Source organism: Heterodontus francisci, chromosome 14, assembly GCF_036365525.1.
Source record: "Heterodontus francisci isolate sHetFra1 chromosome 14, sHetFra1.hap1, whole genome shotgun sequence".
NCBI classification, from domain to species: Eukaryota; Metazoa; Chordata; class Chondrichthyes; order Heterodontiformes; family Heterodontidae; genus Heterodontus; species Heterodontus francisci.
The window spans coordinates 51,864,749-51,881,579 of record NC_090384.1 but is presented as its reverse complement, the minus strand read 5'-3'; the positions used below and the strand labels follow the sequence as shown (position 1 = coordinate 51,881,579).

The following is a 16,831-nucleotide window of genomic DNA, read 5'->3' as shown; positions in this document are numbered from 1 at the left end:
GTATCGAACCTTGGTTTGACCACACTTGGAGTACTGTGTGCAGTTTTGGTCCCCTTACCTTGGGAAGGATATTATTGTCATAGAGGGAGTGCAACGAAGATTCACCAGACCTGTTCCCAGGATGGCGGGACTGTCCTATGAAGAGAGATTGGGGAAACTGGGCCTGTATTCTCTAGAATTTCGAAGAATGAGAGGTGATCTCATTGAAACCTACAAAATACTTTAAGGGATAGACAGGGTAGATGCAGCTAAGATGTTTCCCCTGGTTGGGGAGTCTAGAACCAGGGAACACAATTTCAAAATAAGGGCGAAGCTACTTAGGACCGAGATGAAGAGAAATTTCTTTCCTCAGAGGGTTGTGAATCTTTGAAATTCTGTACTCCAGAGGGCTGTTGAAGCTCAGTCATTGAGTATGTTTAAAGCAGAGATTGACAGATTTCTAAATACAAATGACATAAGGGGACATGGGGATAGTGTGGGAAAAAGGCATTGAAGTGAATGAGCAGCTTTGATCATATTGAATGGCGGGGCAGGCTTGATGGGCTGAATGGCCTACTCCTGCTCCTATGTTCCTATGCTCCTATATTCCGATACTTAGAGGAGACGATTTTCAAGTCGCTCCGTCTGCCCATACATGTTGGCACTAGGCCTGAGCCATTTTAAGGTCTCAGCCTCATTAGCATACCATTGTTAAGTAGATGCCCTGCTGCAGCATGTCAATTCGGGTGGGAGGAAAATCCTCTGGCTCCCATGCTGAACTTGGCAGGTCAGGTCTTTGTGGGGTATGGGAGTGGGGGTTGATGATGCGTGGCAGGGAGGCGGTGGGAAGGCAATCCTGGGAGGACCTCGAACAGGCAGATAGTGAGCTGGCAGCTTTCTCATGGGGCTCAGGAAGAGTATTGCTGGTCCTACTGGACCAGCCAAAAAAAAACTGAAAGCTTTTTGGGCCATTTTGTGACGCTTTTCAGTGTCCATTTTAGAACTGATAGTTAGGCCGCTCAATATAACAAGATATGGCACACACTCTGCCCATTTGAACCTGAAAATTGCAATCATGGTCCTATAAGCAGCATAGGGCCCCAGTTTGCATAGTTAAGCAGCCTCCTGCCTGTTTCAGGCAGACAGGCTAGCTGCTTGCCTCTTTAGAAGCCCACCTAAAAATTGCACCAGATGGGCCTTGGGCATTAATGGGGCAGCTGAAATATTCCTCACTACCGTCTGTCTCAGCTGGCTGGCAACAGTTGTGCTTCATAATTGCCGGTCTAACTATCCCGGAATGCTTTGTTAATGTAAAAGCAGGAAGCTTGGAGCTGCTGCACCACTATCCCTCTTTGTAGTATATATAAATAAGAGTACTCAGGGCTCAAGAGGTGAAATATAGGAAGAGGCAAATACTGCAAGAGAACTTGTGGGGGAGCACATTTTATGGCAGAAAATCAGTGGAAATAGCTTCTGCCAGACTTTCCACCCAAAACAATTTATTTGTCCCAATTACACATCGGAAATATACCAAACATTCACCCTCAACAGGCTTTAGTTTTGATGAAAGATGAGAGAAACTGATGCTCTTTTCATTAGAATAAAAAAATTAAGAAAATAGCTGATAAAGATGTTTGAAGTTATGAGGGCTATTGATGAGGTAACTTGGAAGAAACAGTTTCCAGCTGGTTGGTGAGTCAGGAACAAGGGTAGAAAGCTAAGAATATTACCAAAAGAGCAAACGGAAAAGTTGAAGAATTCTTTTATGCAGATAATTGTTAGGATAGTGGTGAGCACAGAACCTATAATAGCTTTTGAAAAGGAAGCACATAAATATTTTAAAAAGAAAAATCTAGAAGTGTATGGGGCAAGGGCAGGGGGGCCAAGACGAAGTTCATTCTGAGCCAGCGCAAGTGCAATGGGTTAATTTGTCTCCTTGTGTGCTGTAAAATGCTCTGTTTTTATGACAACACTACTGCTCCTTACTGCTGAAATGGTGGATTAAAGAAAAAGTTGAAAGTAAAATTGTGGTGGATTTGAGCCGGCACAATGAGAAAATTATTTAAAATATGTGCTTTGAAAATCCTATTAGCAAGTGTGCTCCACCATCAGTAGCATGAACTTATATGCATTTGTGTCTCATTAGGAATTTATTGAATATGGGTACATGGTATCACATTTACCAACATTTTCTTGAGAGCCATGGTCCTTAACAGCTGGATGACCATTCTCATAGACTTACCATGTTCTTACCTTTTTCATAAAACGCTTATATTTCAACTTGCCAATTTTCTCCCCACTTTTCCTCTCCTATAGGCATTGTTTTCTTGGGGTATAGTTCCACGTGTACTTCCAGCCTATCAGTACCTCAGCTGTTCTTCATGTATGAGCCTGCTATTGAACTGTGAAGTGAAGTACAATCCTGATCTCACATAACATCCATGAGTACAATTTCCCATGCGAAACATTGCAATCAAGGGAAGGAACTCTAGCCTCCCTAGTACATGGGAATTAGGGCCAACTGCATTGTCCAATTAAATTAAGCTAACAGCACATATAAACCTGAAACCTTCTGGTCAGTGTGGCTTTGTACTAAGCCATTGGAAAGCTTTATTTTTGTATTTTCCTCTCTTTGTACCTCCATCCCTCCCCCCACCCCATATCTCTCTCCCCCCTCCCCCACCGCCTAACCAACATCTCATTTCTGATTCGGGAGAGTTTTACAGGCAACAAGCCTGCAAAGGGCCACAGATGAGATTTAGCACCAGTCCTTGGTTTATATTATAAGCACCATTGAATGATGTTATGCTTCAGAACACCTGCTGCAGGGAATATTCTGACTTTCTTCTTGGTTTCAGGAGCCTACTGGATATAGTATCAATGAGAAGGGCTATATATACCCAGCCAAGGCCGCAACAGATGCTGACAGATTCTTGACAAATTATAAACTTAGGTGAGTCACAGTGGGAAGTAATAAATTGTGCTGCCAGTGGGAAGCATTGCGCATAGACAGTGTATGTGGTGAAATGGTGGATGTATGACCCTTGGCCTTACTTCCCTTTTTAATTCGCAGAAAGTAGCAGAAAATGCGTGCTGCAAGCTGGCAAGCTCTTTGAGGGAAGTGCAACCTCAAAAAATCACCCCCACAGAGAGGTGTGAATGTTAATGTGCACAAGGGTTTTGGGAACTTGAAATGCTTACCACAATTTGATTTAGGCACTAGAATAACATGTAGGGTCATATTCTTTTGGGCCTCCTTATCTCGAGAGACAATGGATACGCGCCTGGAGGTGGTCAGTGGTTTGTGAAGCAGCGCCTGGAGTGGCTATAAAGGCCAATTCTGGAGTGACAGGCTCTTCCACAGGTGCTGCAGAGAAATTTGTTTGTTGGGGCTGTTGCACAGTTGGCTCTCCCCTTGCGCCTCTGTCTTTTTTCCTGCCAACATTGCTATCAACTTATTTTGGTTCTATTTCTTAATAAAATGCCAGAACTTAACAAATTATAGAGAATTTTTAAAAATGATGACTTTTCATGACCAGAACCAGTTTTAGGGGCTTTGATTATGAAGAAAGACAGAGGTCACTGGATTTACTTTCATTGGAGAAAATAAGATTGAGACTTGATAGAACAATGAAAAGTGTATACAAAGGGTAGGCAAGATGACAATTTAGCATGGACAGTAAACAGAAGACTGCAGGACACTGTTGCATAATTCCAAGTGCTAAGCAAGATTGCATATTGGAAACACATTCGCCCACCCCCCCACCCCCCATGTATTAGCTATGTGGAACAGATTGATAGAAAGAGTTATTCATTCTGAGTCAGTTGATACCTTTAAAAGGGAAGTGATCAATAATGGTTAAGAATAGGGATTTCAGGTTATGAAGAGACTACCGGGATATTGAGTAGGAAGATGATTCCATGTCTGAGATAGCAATGCATGAACTATGTATTGATGGATTAAATAAGCTTTCCTTGTTTCAATCTTTCCTGTATTCTTAAATGGTTCAAGTGCTAAGGGACATAAGTTAAAATGAGGACTTTAGGTGCAATGACATACTTACATTTCGATGGTGCTCTTCATGTAAAGAAAAAAATCTTCAAATTAAATTAAGTGGAAAAAGGGAATGGTGGAAGGACACAGTACAGGAGAAAATATAATTTTGCATTGGGGGATTTTTTTAGGAGGTTTTGAATGCATGGAGGAAGCTGACAAGAGATTTTGAGAGAGAATCTTAGAGGACAGTGAATTAGTGGATGAAGGAATGGCCATCAAAGTGAAGCAGAAAGCATGAGAATGAACAGTAGTCTGGCATTAGAAGAGTAGAGAGGAGTAAGGAGGGAAGCTAGGTAAAACTTCCTCACCTGAAGGATAATGGAATAATATATTAGAAAAGGCCATTGAAACAGACAATATAAATGTGACCATGTGGCAATAGGAAGAGTTTTGGGGAAAGAAATGTTTAAAAGATATCGTGAGAAGGCTGATGAATGAGGTTGATTTAAGGAAACGGTGCAGACTTGTTTGATCTAATGGGCTGTCACTTTAAAAATTAATGTTCTGATTTTTTTTAATTTTTCACTAATTCAGGTACTATGACAAAACTCCAAAAGGAGAGGACAGAGAGGGTTGGACAAGGGGAGGAATCCAGAAACAGTTTGCTAACAGTTATGTTAGTAGCACCAAGATCCATCAGCATGGCCCTGACTACAACATAACTGAAAGTTTACGCCGGATTCACCCCCATGTAGCCAGGTAGGAACCAAGTTGCCAATTCAGCAAAATATAGCCTGTATCCTAACTCGCACCAAGTTCCGTTCACCCATTACGCGTGTTTGGTGGCTTACGTGGCTACCAGTTAAGCAATGCCTCGATTTTAAAATTCTCATTCTTGTTTTCAAAACCCTCCATGGCCTCACCACTCCCTATCTCTGCAACTGTACAACAATATGAGATCTCCATGCTTATCAAATTCTGGCCTCTTGCATATCCTCAATTTTAATCACTCCACCATCGATAGCTGTTTCTTTAGCTGCCAAAACCCTAAGATTTGGAATTCCCTCCCTAAACCTTTCCACCTTTATCAATTCCTTTAAGAATCTCTTTAAAACTTATTTCTGTGACAAATTTTGTGGTCACCTGTCCTTATATCTCCTTACATGGCTCAGTTTTACTACATTTAAGGCGCTATATAAATGCGAATTGCGGTAAAGGAGGACAATGGATTCTAACGAACGACATAACACCAACACAATGTAAAGAAGGAAATAACTTCTATTTATATGGAGCTTTTCACAATCTTCTAGCCTTACAGCTATTGGTTGAGGGTTCAATATTGGCCAGATGCTGGGAGAACACCGCTCCTCTTTTTCAAATAGTACAACGGGATGTTTTACATACATCTGAGAAAGCAGAAAGAGTCTGAGTTTAATACCGTATCTGAAAGGCTGCACCTTTAACAGGGCAGCATTTCCTCAGTACTGCCTTGAAATGTCAGCCGAGACAACATGCTCACGTCTCTGGAGGGGGGCTTGAACCCAAAACCTTCTAACTCAGGGGCAAGAGGCTAGCACTGAACCACAGCTGACACCATGAAATGTTGATATACCATTGTTATGAGGTCTTGCTAAGATAGGTTTCTGTATTTCTGTACAAGATGCATCATACCCACATTATTGAAACTAATTTTGTTGTATCATTGCTGTTTTAACTCAGAAAAGGTGGCAAACAGCTTCATGAATGTTGAAGTTGTTCGGAGAGTGCTGTTAGACATGAACCCATCATGATTTATGATGCAGCTAGACCTAATAATCATCCAACTGTATTATGGGCGGAGCTCAATACATACAAGAGGTGGATTTAGGATTTTATGAAGGGGCAAGTGTGAAACATTTATATCTGACTGGGCTCCAGGGCATGGCACCCTAGGAAATTAATTTTTGAGGCATTTTCCAGCATACTATGATTCAGCATTAAGCAGTAGGAGACTGAGATAGAGCTCAGAGACACTAGAGAGGGGAAGACCCCAACTCTGTAGCCAATCAGCAGGATGCGCCTGTTCAGGCAGTGAAGAGGCCATCATAATTTTGATTTCCAGGTCTCATTTAAATCCAACAGAGTGCTGACATTGCCAAATTGGTGTTAGTTGGCTGGATTTCCAGTGGCAGTTGCAGGTAGGTCCTGGAAGGGGGGAGTAAGCAAAGGCGAAAGAATTGGGAGGGGGAGTTTCAAAGTTGGCAAAGTCAGCACATTAGCGAGGCTGACAGTTCAGGGCAGTGCTGAGGGAGCACTACACTGTCAGGAGAAGCTGTCTTTCAGATGCAATATTAAACTTAGACCCTATCTGCCAATTCAAGTGGACATAAAACATTCCATTGTACTATTCGAAGAAGAGGAGCAGAGTTTTCCCAGAATCTTTCCAATATTTTTGTGGAGCCGGAAAGAGTTCTCCTGCTCATACAGATGCACAAACATACAAGTGTAAAAGATTTTGTGGCTATTTTTGAGTGGTCCCTTTAACGACCATTGTATAGTCCACTGAACGCAAGTGCACAAAATGGCAGTGCCCTAGGTCTGAAGAGGTAAATCAGCCACCTTCATTTGGAATCCATTACTGCCTCAGTCACATCAGTTTCAGCGAGTTAAAATCAACCCAGGGAGAGTTTGTTAGTAATAAGAAGTGCCACTGCAGACATTTCTGTGTGCCGTGATGTCCTTGGTGCCAGTGTTGTGATCTCTCATGTCCCTGGAGCCTGTGTTGTGATCTCTCATGTCCCTGGAGTCTGTGTTGTGATCTCTCATGTCCCTGGAGTCTGTGCTGTGATCTATCATGTCCCAGGAGTCTGTACTGTGATCTCTCATGTCCCTGGAGCCTGTGTTGTGATCTCTCATGTCCCAGGAGTCTGTGTTGTGATCTCTCATGTCCCAGGAGTCTGTACTGTGATCTCTCATGTCCCAGGAGTCCTTGCTGTGATCTCTCTTGTCCCTGGAGTCTGTGTTGTGATCTCTTATGTCCCTGGAGTCTGTGCTGTGATCTCTCATGTCCCTGGAATCTGTGCTGTGATCTCTCATGTCCCTGGAGTCTCTGTTGTGATCTCTCATGTCCCTGGAGCCGGGGTTGTGATCTCTCCTGGCCCTGGAATCTGTGTTATGATCTCTCATGTCCCTGGCGTCTGTGTTATGATCTCTCATGTCCCAGGAGTCTGTGCTGTGATCTCTCATGTCCCAGGCGTCTGTGCTGTTATCTCTCTTGTCCCTGGAGCCTGTGTTGTGATCTCTCATGTCCCTGGAGTCTGTGCTGTGATCTCTCATGTCCCTGGAGCTTGTGTTGTGATCTCTCATGTCCCTGGAGCCTGTGTAATGATCTCTCATGTCCCTGGAGCCTGTGTTGTGATCTCTCATGTCCCTGGAGTCTGTGCTGTGATCTCTCTTGTCCCTGGACTCTGTGTTGTGATCTCTCATGTCCCAGGTGTCTGTGCTGTGATCTCTCATGTCCCAGGAGTCTGTGCTGTGATCTCTCATGTCCCTGGAGTCTGTGTTGTGATCTCTCATGTCCCTGGAGTCTGTGCTGTGATCTCCCTTGTCCCTTGAGTCTGTGCTGTGATCTCTCATGTCCCTGGAGCCTGAGTTGTGATCTGTCATGTCCCAGGAGTCTGTGCTGTGATCTCTCATGTCCCTACAGTCTGTGTTGTGATCTCTCATGTCCGTGGAGGCTGTGTTGTGATCTCTCATGTCCCTGGAGCCTGTGTTGTGATCTCTCATGTCCCTGGAATCTGTGTTATGATCTCTCATGTCCCTGGCGTCTGTGTTATGATCTCTCATGTCCCAGGAGTCTGTGCTGTGATCTCTCATGTCCCAGGCGTCTGTGCTGTTATCTCTCTTGTCCCTGGAGCCTGTGTTGTGATCTCTCATGTCCCGGGAGTCTGTGTTGTGATCTCTCATGTCCCTGGATTCTGAGCTGTTATCTCTCTTGTCCCTGGAGCCTGTGTTGTGATCTCTCATGTCCCGGGAGTCTGTGCTGTGATCTCTCATGTCCCTGGAGTCTGTGCTGTAATCTCTCATGTCCCTGGAGTCTGTGTTGTTATCTCTTATGTCCCTGGAGACTGTGCTGTGATCTCTCATGTCCCTGGAGTCTGTGCTGTGATCTCTCATGTCCCGGGAGTCTGTGTTGTGATCTCTCATGTCCCTGGATTCTGAGCTGTGATCTCTCTTGTCCCTGGAGTCTGTGCTGTGATCTCTCATGTCCCTGGAGTCTGTGTTGTGATCTCTCATGTCCCAGGAGTCTGTGCTGTGATCCCTTATGTCCCTGGAGGCTGTGTAGTGATCTCTCATGTCCCAGGAGTCTGTGCTGTGATCCCTTATGTCCCTGGAGGCTGTGTAGTGAACTCTCGTGTCCGAGGAGTCTGTGCTGTGATCCCTCATGTCCCAGGAGTCTGTGTTGTGATCTCTCATGTCCCTGGAGTCTGTGTTGTGATCTCTCACATCCCAGGAGTCTGTGCTGTGATCTCTCTTGTCCCTGGAGTCTGTGCTGTGATCTCTCATGTCCGTGGAGTCTGTGTTGTGATCTCTCATGTCCCTGGAGCCTGTGCTGTGACCTCTCTTGTCCCTGGAGACTCTGTTGTGATCTCTCATGTTCCTGGAGCCTGTGTTGTGATCTCTTATGTCCCTGGAGACTGTGCTGTGATCTCTCATGTCCCTGGAGCCTGTGTTGTGATCTCTCATGTTCCTGCAGTCTGTGCTGTGATCTCTAATGTCCCAGGAGTCTGTGCTGTGATCTCTCATGTCCCAGGAATCTGTACTGTGATCTCTCTTGTCCTTGGAGTCTGTGCTGTGATCTCTCATGTCCCTGGAGCCTGTGTTGTGATCTCTCATGTCGCTGGAGTCTGTGTTGTGATCTCTTAAGTCCCTGGAGTCTGTGCTGTGATCTCTCATGTCCCTGGAGTCTTTGTTGTGATCTCTCATGTCCCTGGAGTCTGTGCTGTGATCTCTCTTGTCCCTGGAGTCTGTGCTGTGATCTCGCAAGTCCCTGGAGCCTATGTTGTGATCTCTCATGTCCCTGGAGTCTGTGTTGTGATCTCTCATGTCCCTGGAGTCTGTGCTGTGATCTCTCTTGTCCCTGGAGTCTGTGCTGTGATCTCGCAAGTCCCTGGAGCCTATGTTGTGATCTCTCTTGTCCCTGGAGCCTGTGTTGTGATCTCTCATGTCGCTGGAGTCTGTGTTGTGATCTCTCTTGTCCCTGGAGCCTGTGTTGTGATCTCTCATGTGCCTGGAGTCTGAGCTGTGATCTCTCATGTCCCTGGAGTCTCTGTTGTGATCCCTCATGTCCCAGGAGTCTGTACTGTGATCTCTCATGTCCTTGGAGTCTGTGTTGTGATCTCTCTTGTCCCTGGAGCCTGTGTTGTGATCTCTCATGTGCCTGGAGTCTGAGCTGTGATCTCTCATGTCCCTGGAGTCTCTGTTGTGATCCCTCATGTCCCAGGAGTCTGTACTGTGATCTCTCATGTCCCTGGAGTCTGTGTTGTGATCTCTTATGTCCCTGGAGTCTGTGCTGTGATCTCTCATGTCCCTGGAATCTGTGCTGTGATCTCTCATGTCCCTGGCGTCTGTGTTATGATCTCTCATGTCCCAGGAGTCTGTGCTGTGATCTCTCATGTCCCAGGCGTCTGTGCTGTTATCTCTCTTGTCCCTGGAGCCAGTGTTGTGATCTCTCATGTCCCTGGAGTCTGTGCTGTGATCTCTCATGTCCCTGGAGCCTGTGTAGTGATCTCTCATGTCCCTGGAGTCTGTGTTGTGATCTCTCATGTCCCTGGAGTCTGTGCTGTAATCTATCATGTCCCTGGAGTCTGTGCTGTGATCTCTCATGTCCCTGGAGCCTGTGTAGTGATCTCTCATGTCCCTGGAGCCTGTGTAGTGATCTCTCATGTCCCTGGAATCTGTGCTGTGATCTCTCTTGTCCCTGGACTCTGTGTTGTGATCTCTCATGTCCCAGGAGTCTGTGCTGTGATCTCTCATGTCCCTGGAGCCAGTGTTGTGATCTCTCATGTCCCTGGAGCCTGTGTAGTGATCTCTCATGTCCCTGGAGCCTGTGTAGTGATCTCTCATGTCCCTGGAATCTGTGCTGTGATCTCTCTTGTCCCTGGACTCTGTGTTGTGATCTCTCATGTCCCAGGAGTCTGTGCTGTGATCTCTCATGTCCCTGGAATCTGTGCTGTGATCTCTCTTGTCCCTGGACTCTGTGTTGTGATCTCTCATGTCCCAGGAGTCTGTGCTGTGATCTCTCATGTCCCTGGAGTCTGTGTTGTGATCTGTCATGTCCCAGGAGTCTGTGCTGTGATCTCTCATGTCCCTACAGTCTGTGTTGTGATCTCTCATGTCCCTGGAGTCTGTGTTGTGATCTGTCATGTCCCAGGAGTCTGTGCTGTGATCTCTCATGTCCCTGGAATCTGTGCTGTGATCTCTCTTGTCCCTGGACTCTGTGTTGTGATCTCTCATGTCCCAGGAGTCTGTGCTGTGATCTCTCATGTCCCTGGAGTCTGTGTTGTGATCTGTCATGTCCCAGGAGTCTGTGCTGTGATCTCTCATGTCCCAGGAGTCTGTGTTGTGATCTCTCATGTCCCTGGTGTCTGTGCTGTGATCTCTCATGTCCCAGGAGTCTGTGCTGTGATCTCTCATGTCCCAGGCGTCTGTGTTATGATCTCTCATGTCCCAGGAGTCTGTGCTGTGATCTCTCATGTCCCAGGCGTCTGTGCTGTTATCTCTCTTGTCCCTGGAGCCTGTGTTGTGATCTCTCATGTCCCTGGTGTCTGTGCTGTGATCTCTCATGTCCCTGGAGCCTGTGTTGTGATCTCTCATGTCCCTGGAGTCTGTGCTGTGATCTCTCATGTCCCTGGAGTCTGTGCTGTAATCTCTCATGTCCCTGGAGTCTGTGTTGTTATCTCTTATGTCCCTGGAGACTGTGCTGTGATCTCTCATGTCCCGGGAGTCTGTGCTGTGATCTCTCATGTCCCTGGATTCTGAGCTGTGATCTCTCATGTCCCTGGAGTCTGTGTTGTTATCTCTTATGTCCCTGGAGACTGTGCTGTGATCTCTCATGTCCCTGGAGTCTGTGCTGTGATCTCTCATGTCCCGGGAGTCTGTGCTGTGATCTCTCATGTCCCTGGAGTCTGTGCTGTAATCTCTCATGTCCCTGGAGTCTGTGCTGTAATCTCTCATGTCCCTGGAGTCTGTGTTGTTATCTCTTATGTCCCTGGAGACTGTGCTGTGATCTCTCATGTCCCTGGAGTCTGTGCTGTGATCTCTCATGTCCCGGGAGTCTGTGCTGTGATCTCTCATGTCCCTGGAGTCTGTGCTGTAATCTCTCATGTACCTGGAGTCTGTGTTGTTATCTCTTATGTCCCTGGAGACTGTGCTGTGATCTCTCATGTCCCTGGAGTCTGTGCTGTGATCTCTAATGTCCCAGGAGTCTGTGCTGTGATCTCTAATGTCCCAGGAGTCTGTGTTGTGATCTCTCATGTCCCTGGAGTCTGTGCTGTGATCTCTCATGTCCCGGGAGTCTGTGCTGTGATCTCTCATGTCCCTGGAGTCTGTGCTGTAATCTCTCATGTCCCAGGAGTCTGTGTTGTGATCACTAATGTCCCAGGAGTCTGTGTTGTGAAGTCTCGTGTCCGAGGAGTCTGTTCTGTGATCTCTCACATCCCAGGAGTCTGTGCTGTGATCTCTCTTGTCCATGGAGTCTGTGCTGTGATCTCTCATGTCCCTGGAGCCTGTGTTGTGATCTCTCATGTCCCTGGAGTCTGTGTTGTGATCTCTCTTGTCCCTGGAGTCTGTGTTGTGATCTCTCAAGTCCCTGGAGTCTGTGCTGTGATCCCTTATGTCCCTGGAGGCTGTGTAGTGAACTCTCGTGTCCGAGGAGTCTGTGCTGTGATCCCTCATGTCCCAGGAGTCTGTGTTGTGATCTCTCATGTCCCTGGAGTCTGTGTTGTGATCTCTCACATCCCAGGAGTCTGTGTTGTGATCTCTCTTGTCCCTGGAGTCTGTGTTGTGATCTCTCTTGTCCCTGGAGTCTGTGTTGTGATCTCTCTTGTCCCTGGAGTCTGTGTTGTGATCTCTCAAGTCCCTGGAGTCTGTGCTGTGATCTCTCTTGTCCCTGGAGTCTGTGCTGTGATCTCGCAAGTCCCTGGAGCCTATGTTGTGATCACTCATGTCCCTGGAGTCTGTGCTGTGATCTCTCATGTCGCTGGAGCCTGTGTTGTGATCTCTCATGTGCCTGGAGTCTGAGCTGTGATCTCTCATGTCCCTGGAGTCTCTGTTGTGATCCCTCATGTCCCTGGAGCCTGTGTTGTGATCTCTCATGTCCCTGGAGTCTGTGTTGTGATCTCTCCTGGCCCTGGAGCCTGTGTTGTGATCTCTCATGTCCCTGGAGTCTGTGTTGTGATCTCTCATGTCCCTGGAGTCTGTGTTGTGATCTCTCCTGGCCCTGGAGTCTGTGTTGTGATCTCTCATGTCCCTGGAGTCTGTGCTGTGATCTCTCATGTCCCTGGAGCCTGTGCTGTGATCTCTCATGTCCCTGGAGTCTGTGTTGTGATCTTTCATGTCCCTGGAGTCTGTGCTGTGATCTCTCATGTCCCTGGAGTCTGTGCTGTGATCTCTCATGTCCCTGGAGCCTGTGCTGTGATCTCTCATGTCCCTGGAGTCTGTGTTGTGATCTTTCATGTCCCTGGAGTCTGTGTTGTGATCTCTTATGTCCCTGGAGTCTGTGTTGTGATCTCTCATGTCCCAGGTGTCTGTGCTGTGATCTCTCATGTCCCTGGAGCCTGTGCTGTGATCTCACATGTCCCAGGAGTCTGTGTTGTGATCTCTCATGTCCCTGGCGCCTGTGTTGTGATCTGTCATGTCTCAGGAGTCTGTGATGTGATCTCTCATGTCCCTGGAGTCTGTGTTGTGATCTCTCATGTCCCTGGAGTCTGTGCTGTGATCTCTCATGTCCCTGGAGCCTGTGCTGTGATCTCTTATGTCCCTTGAGTCTGTGCTGTGATCGCTTATGTCCCTGGAGTCTGTGTTGTGAACTCTTGTGTCCGAGGAGTCTGTGCTGTGATCTCTCATGTCCCTGGAGCCTGTGTTGTGATCTCTCATGTCCCAGGAGTCTGTGTTGTGAAGTCTCGTGTCCGAGGAGTCTGTTCTGTGATCTCTCATTTCCCTGGACCCTGTGTTGTGATCTCTCATGTCCCAGGAGTCTGTGTTGTGATCTCTCATGTCCCTGGAGTCTGTGTTGTGATCTCTCATGTCCCAGGAGTCTGTGCTGTGATCCCTCATGTCCCTGGAGCCTGTGTTGTGATCTCTCATGTCGCTGGAGTCTGTGTTGTGATCTCTCTTGTCCCTGGAGCCTGTGTTGTGATCTCTCATGTGCCTGGAGTCTGAGCTGTGATCTCTCATGTCCCTGGAGTCTCTGTTGTGATCCCTCATGTCCCTGGAGCCTGTGTTGTGATCTCTCATGTCCCTGGAGCCTGTGTTGTGATCTCTCCTGGCCCTGGAGTCTGTGTTGTGATCTCTCATGACCCTGGAGTCTGTGTTGTGATCTCTCATGTCCCTGGAGCCTGTGCTGTGATCTCTCATGTCCCTGGAGTCTGTGTTGTGATCTTTCATGTCCCTGGAGTCTGTGTTGTGATCTCTTATGTCCCTGGAGTCTGTGTTGTGATCTCTCATGTCCCTGGAGCCTGTGCTGTGATCTCTCATGTCCCTGGAGCCTGTGTTGTGATCTCTCATGTCCCAGGTGTCTGTGCTGTGATCTCTCATGTCCCTGGAGTCTGTGTTGTGATCTCTCCTGGCCCTGGAGTCTGTGTTGTGATCTCTCATGTCCCTGGAGTCTGTGTTGTGATCTTTCATGTCCCTGGAGTCTGTGTTGTGATCTCTTATGTCCCTGGAGTCTGTGTTGTGATATCTCATGTCCCAGGTGTCTGTGCTGTGATCTCTCATGTCCCTGGAGCCTGTGCTGTGATCTCACATGTCCCAGGAGTCTGTGTTGTGATCTCTCATGTCCCTGGCGCCTGTGTTGTGATCTGTCATGTCTCAGGAGTCTGTGCTGTGATCTCTCATGTCCCTGGAGTCTGTGTTGTGATCTCTCATGTCCCTGGAGTCTGTGCTGTGATCTCTCATGTCCCTGGAGCCTGTGCTGTGATCTCTTATGTTCCTTGAGTCTGTGCTGTGATCTCTTATGTCCCTGGAGTCTGTGCTGTGATCTCTCGTGTCGCTGGAGTCTGTGTTGTGATCTCTCATGTCCCTTCAGTCTGTGTTGTGATCTCTCATGTCCCTGCAGTCTGTGTTGTGATCTCTCATGTCCCTGGAGTCTGTGTTGTGATCTCCCATGTCCCAGGAGTCTGTGCTGTGATCTCTCATGTCCCTGGAGTCTGTGCTGTGATCTCTCATGTCCCTGGAGCCTGTGCTGTGATCTCTTATGTCCCTGGAGACTGTGCTGTGAGCTCTTATGTCCCTGGAGACTGTGCTGTGATCTCTTATGTCCCTGGAGTCTGTGTTGTGATCTCCCATGTCCCAGGAGTCTGTGCTGTGATCTCTCATGTCACTGGAGACTGTGATGTGCTCTCTTATGTCCCTGGAGTCTGTGTTGTGATCTCCCATGTCCCAGGAGTCTGTGCTGTGATCTCTCATGTCCCTGGAGTCTGTGCTGTGATCAGTCATGTCCCTGGAGCCTGTGCTGTGATCTCCTATGTCCCAGGAGTCTGTGCTGTGATCTCTCATGTCCGGGGAGTCTGTGTTGTGATCTCTCATGTCCCTGGAGTCTGTGCTGTGATCTCTCATGTCCCTGGAGCCTGTGATGTGATCTCCTATGTCCCTGGAGTCTGTGTTGTGATCTCTTATGTCCCTGGAGTCTGTGTTGTGATCTCCCATTTCCCAGGAGTCTGTGCTGTGATCTCCCATGTCCCAGGAGTCTGTGCTGTGATCTCTTGTGTCCCTGGAGAATGTGCTGTGATCTCTCTAGTCCCTGGAGTCTGTGCTGTGATCTATCATGCCCCGGAGTCTGTGCTGTTATCACTCATGTTCCTGGAGCCTGTGCCATGATCTCTTATGTCCCAGGAGTCCGTGCTGTGATCTCACTTGTCCCTGGAGTCTGTGCTGTGATCACTCATGTCCCTGGAGCCTGTGCCATGATCTCTCATGTCCCTGGAGTCTGTGCTGTGATCTCTCATGCCCGTGGAGTCTGTGCTGTGATCACTCTTGTCCCTGGAGTCTGTGTTGTGATCTCTCATGTGCCTGGAGTCTGTGCTGTGATCACTCATGTCCCTGGAGCCTGTGCCATGATCTCCCATGTCCCAGGAGTCTGTGTTGTGATCTCTCATGTGCCTGGAGTCTGTGCTGTGATCACTCATGTCCCTGGAGCCTGTGCCATGATCTCCCATGTCCCAGAATTCTGTGTTGTGATCTCTCAAGTCCCTGGAGTCTGTGCTGTGATCTCTCATGTCCCTGGAGCCTGTGTTGTGATCTCTCATGTCCCTGGAGCCTGTGTTGTGATCTCTCATGTCGCTGGAGTCTGTGTTGTGATCTCTCTTATCCCTGGAGCCTGTGTTGTGATCTGTCATGTCCCTGGAGTCTGAGCTGTGATCTCTCATGTCCCTGGAGTCTGTGTTGTGATCTCTCCTTGCCCTGGAGTCTGTGTTGTGATCTCTCATGTCCGTGGAGCCTGTGTTGTGATCTCTCATGTCCCTGGAGTCTGTGTTGTGATCTCTCATGTCCCTGGAGCCTGTGTTGTGATCTCTCATGTGCCTGGAGTCTGTGCTGTGATCACTCATGTCCCTGGAGCCTGTGCCATGATCTCCCATGTCCCAGGATTCTGTGTTGTGATCTCTCATGTCCCTGGAGTCTGTGCTGTGATCTCTCATGCCCGTGGAGTCTGTGCTGTGATCACTCTTGTCCCTGGAGTCTGTGTTGTGATCTCTCATGTGCCTGGAGTCTGTGCTGTGATCACTCATGTCCCTGGAGCCTGTGCCATGATCTCCCATGTCCCAGGAGTCTGTGTTGTGATCTCTCATGTCCCTGGAGTCTGTGTTGTGATCTCTCATGTGCCTGGAGTCTGTGCTGTGATCACTCATGTCCCTGGAGCCTGTGCCATGATCTCCCATGTCCGAGGAGTCTGTGTTGTGATCTCTCATGTGCCTGGAGTCTGTGCTGTGATCACTCATGTCCCTGGAGCCTGTGCCATAATCTCCCATGTCCCAGGAGTCTGTGTTGTGATCTCTCATGTCCCTGGAGTCTGTGCTGTGATCTCTCATGCCCGTGGAGTCTGTGCTGTGATCACTCTTGTCCCTGGAGTCTGTGTTGTGATCTCTCATGTGCCTGGAGTCTGTGCTGTGATCACTCATGTCCCTGGAGCCTGTGCCATGATCTCCCATGTCCCAGGAGTCTGTGTTGTGATCTCTCATGTCCCTGGAGTCTGTGTTGTGATCTCTCATGTGCCTGGAGTCTGTGCTGTGATCACTCATGTCCCTGGAGCCTGTGCCATGATCTCCCATGTCCCAGGAGTCTGTGTTGTGATCTCTCATGTGCCTGGAGTCTGTGCTGTGATCACTCATGTCCCTGGAGCCTGTGCCATGATCTCCCATGTCCCAGAAGTCTGTGTTGTGATCTCTCAAGTCCCTGGAGTCTGTGCTGTGATCTCTCATGTCCCTGGAGCCTGTGTTGTGATCTCTCATGTCCCTGGAGCCTGTGTTGTGATCTCTCATGTCGCTGGAGTCTGTGTTGTGATCTCTCTTATCCCTGGAGTCTGTGTTGTGATCTCTCTTGTCCCTGGAGTCTGTGTTGTGATCTCTCAAGTCCCTGGAGTCTGTGCTGTGATCCCTTATG

General features: G+C 48.0%; 1 protein-coding gene across 1 annotated transcript in view; it reads left to right on the top strand.

The window, feature by feature from the left end:
* The window catches only part of saxo4 (stabilizer of axonemal microtubules 4), a 253,673-nt gene that overhangs the window by 151,295 nt on the left and 85,547 nt on the right, over window positions 1–16,831 (top strand). The window contains exons 11-12 of the mRNA XM_068046860.1: window positions 2,838–2,932; window positions 4,571–4,735. Coding sequence (XP_067902961.1) covers window positions 2,838–2,932; window positions 4,571–4,735 — 260 coding nt within the window. The remainder of the gene's footprint in view (window positions 1–2,837; window positions 2,933–4,570; window positions 4,736–16,831) is intronic.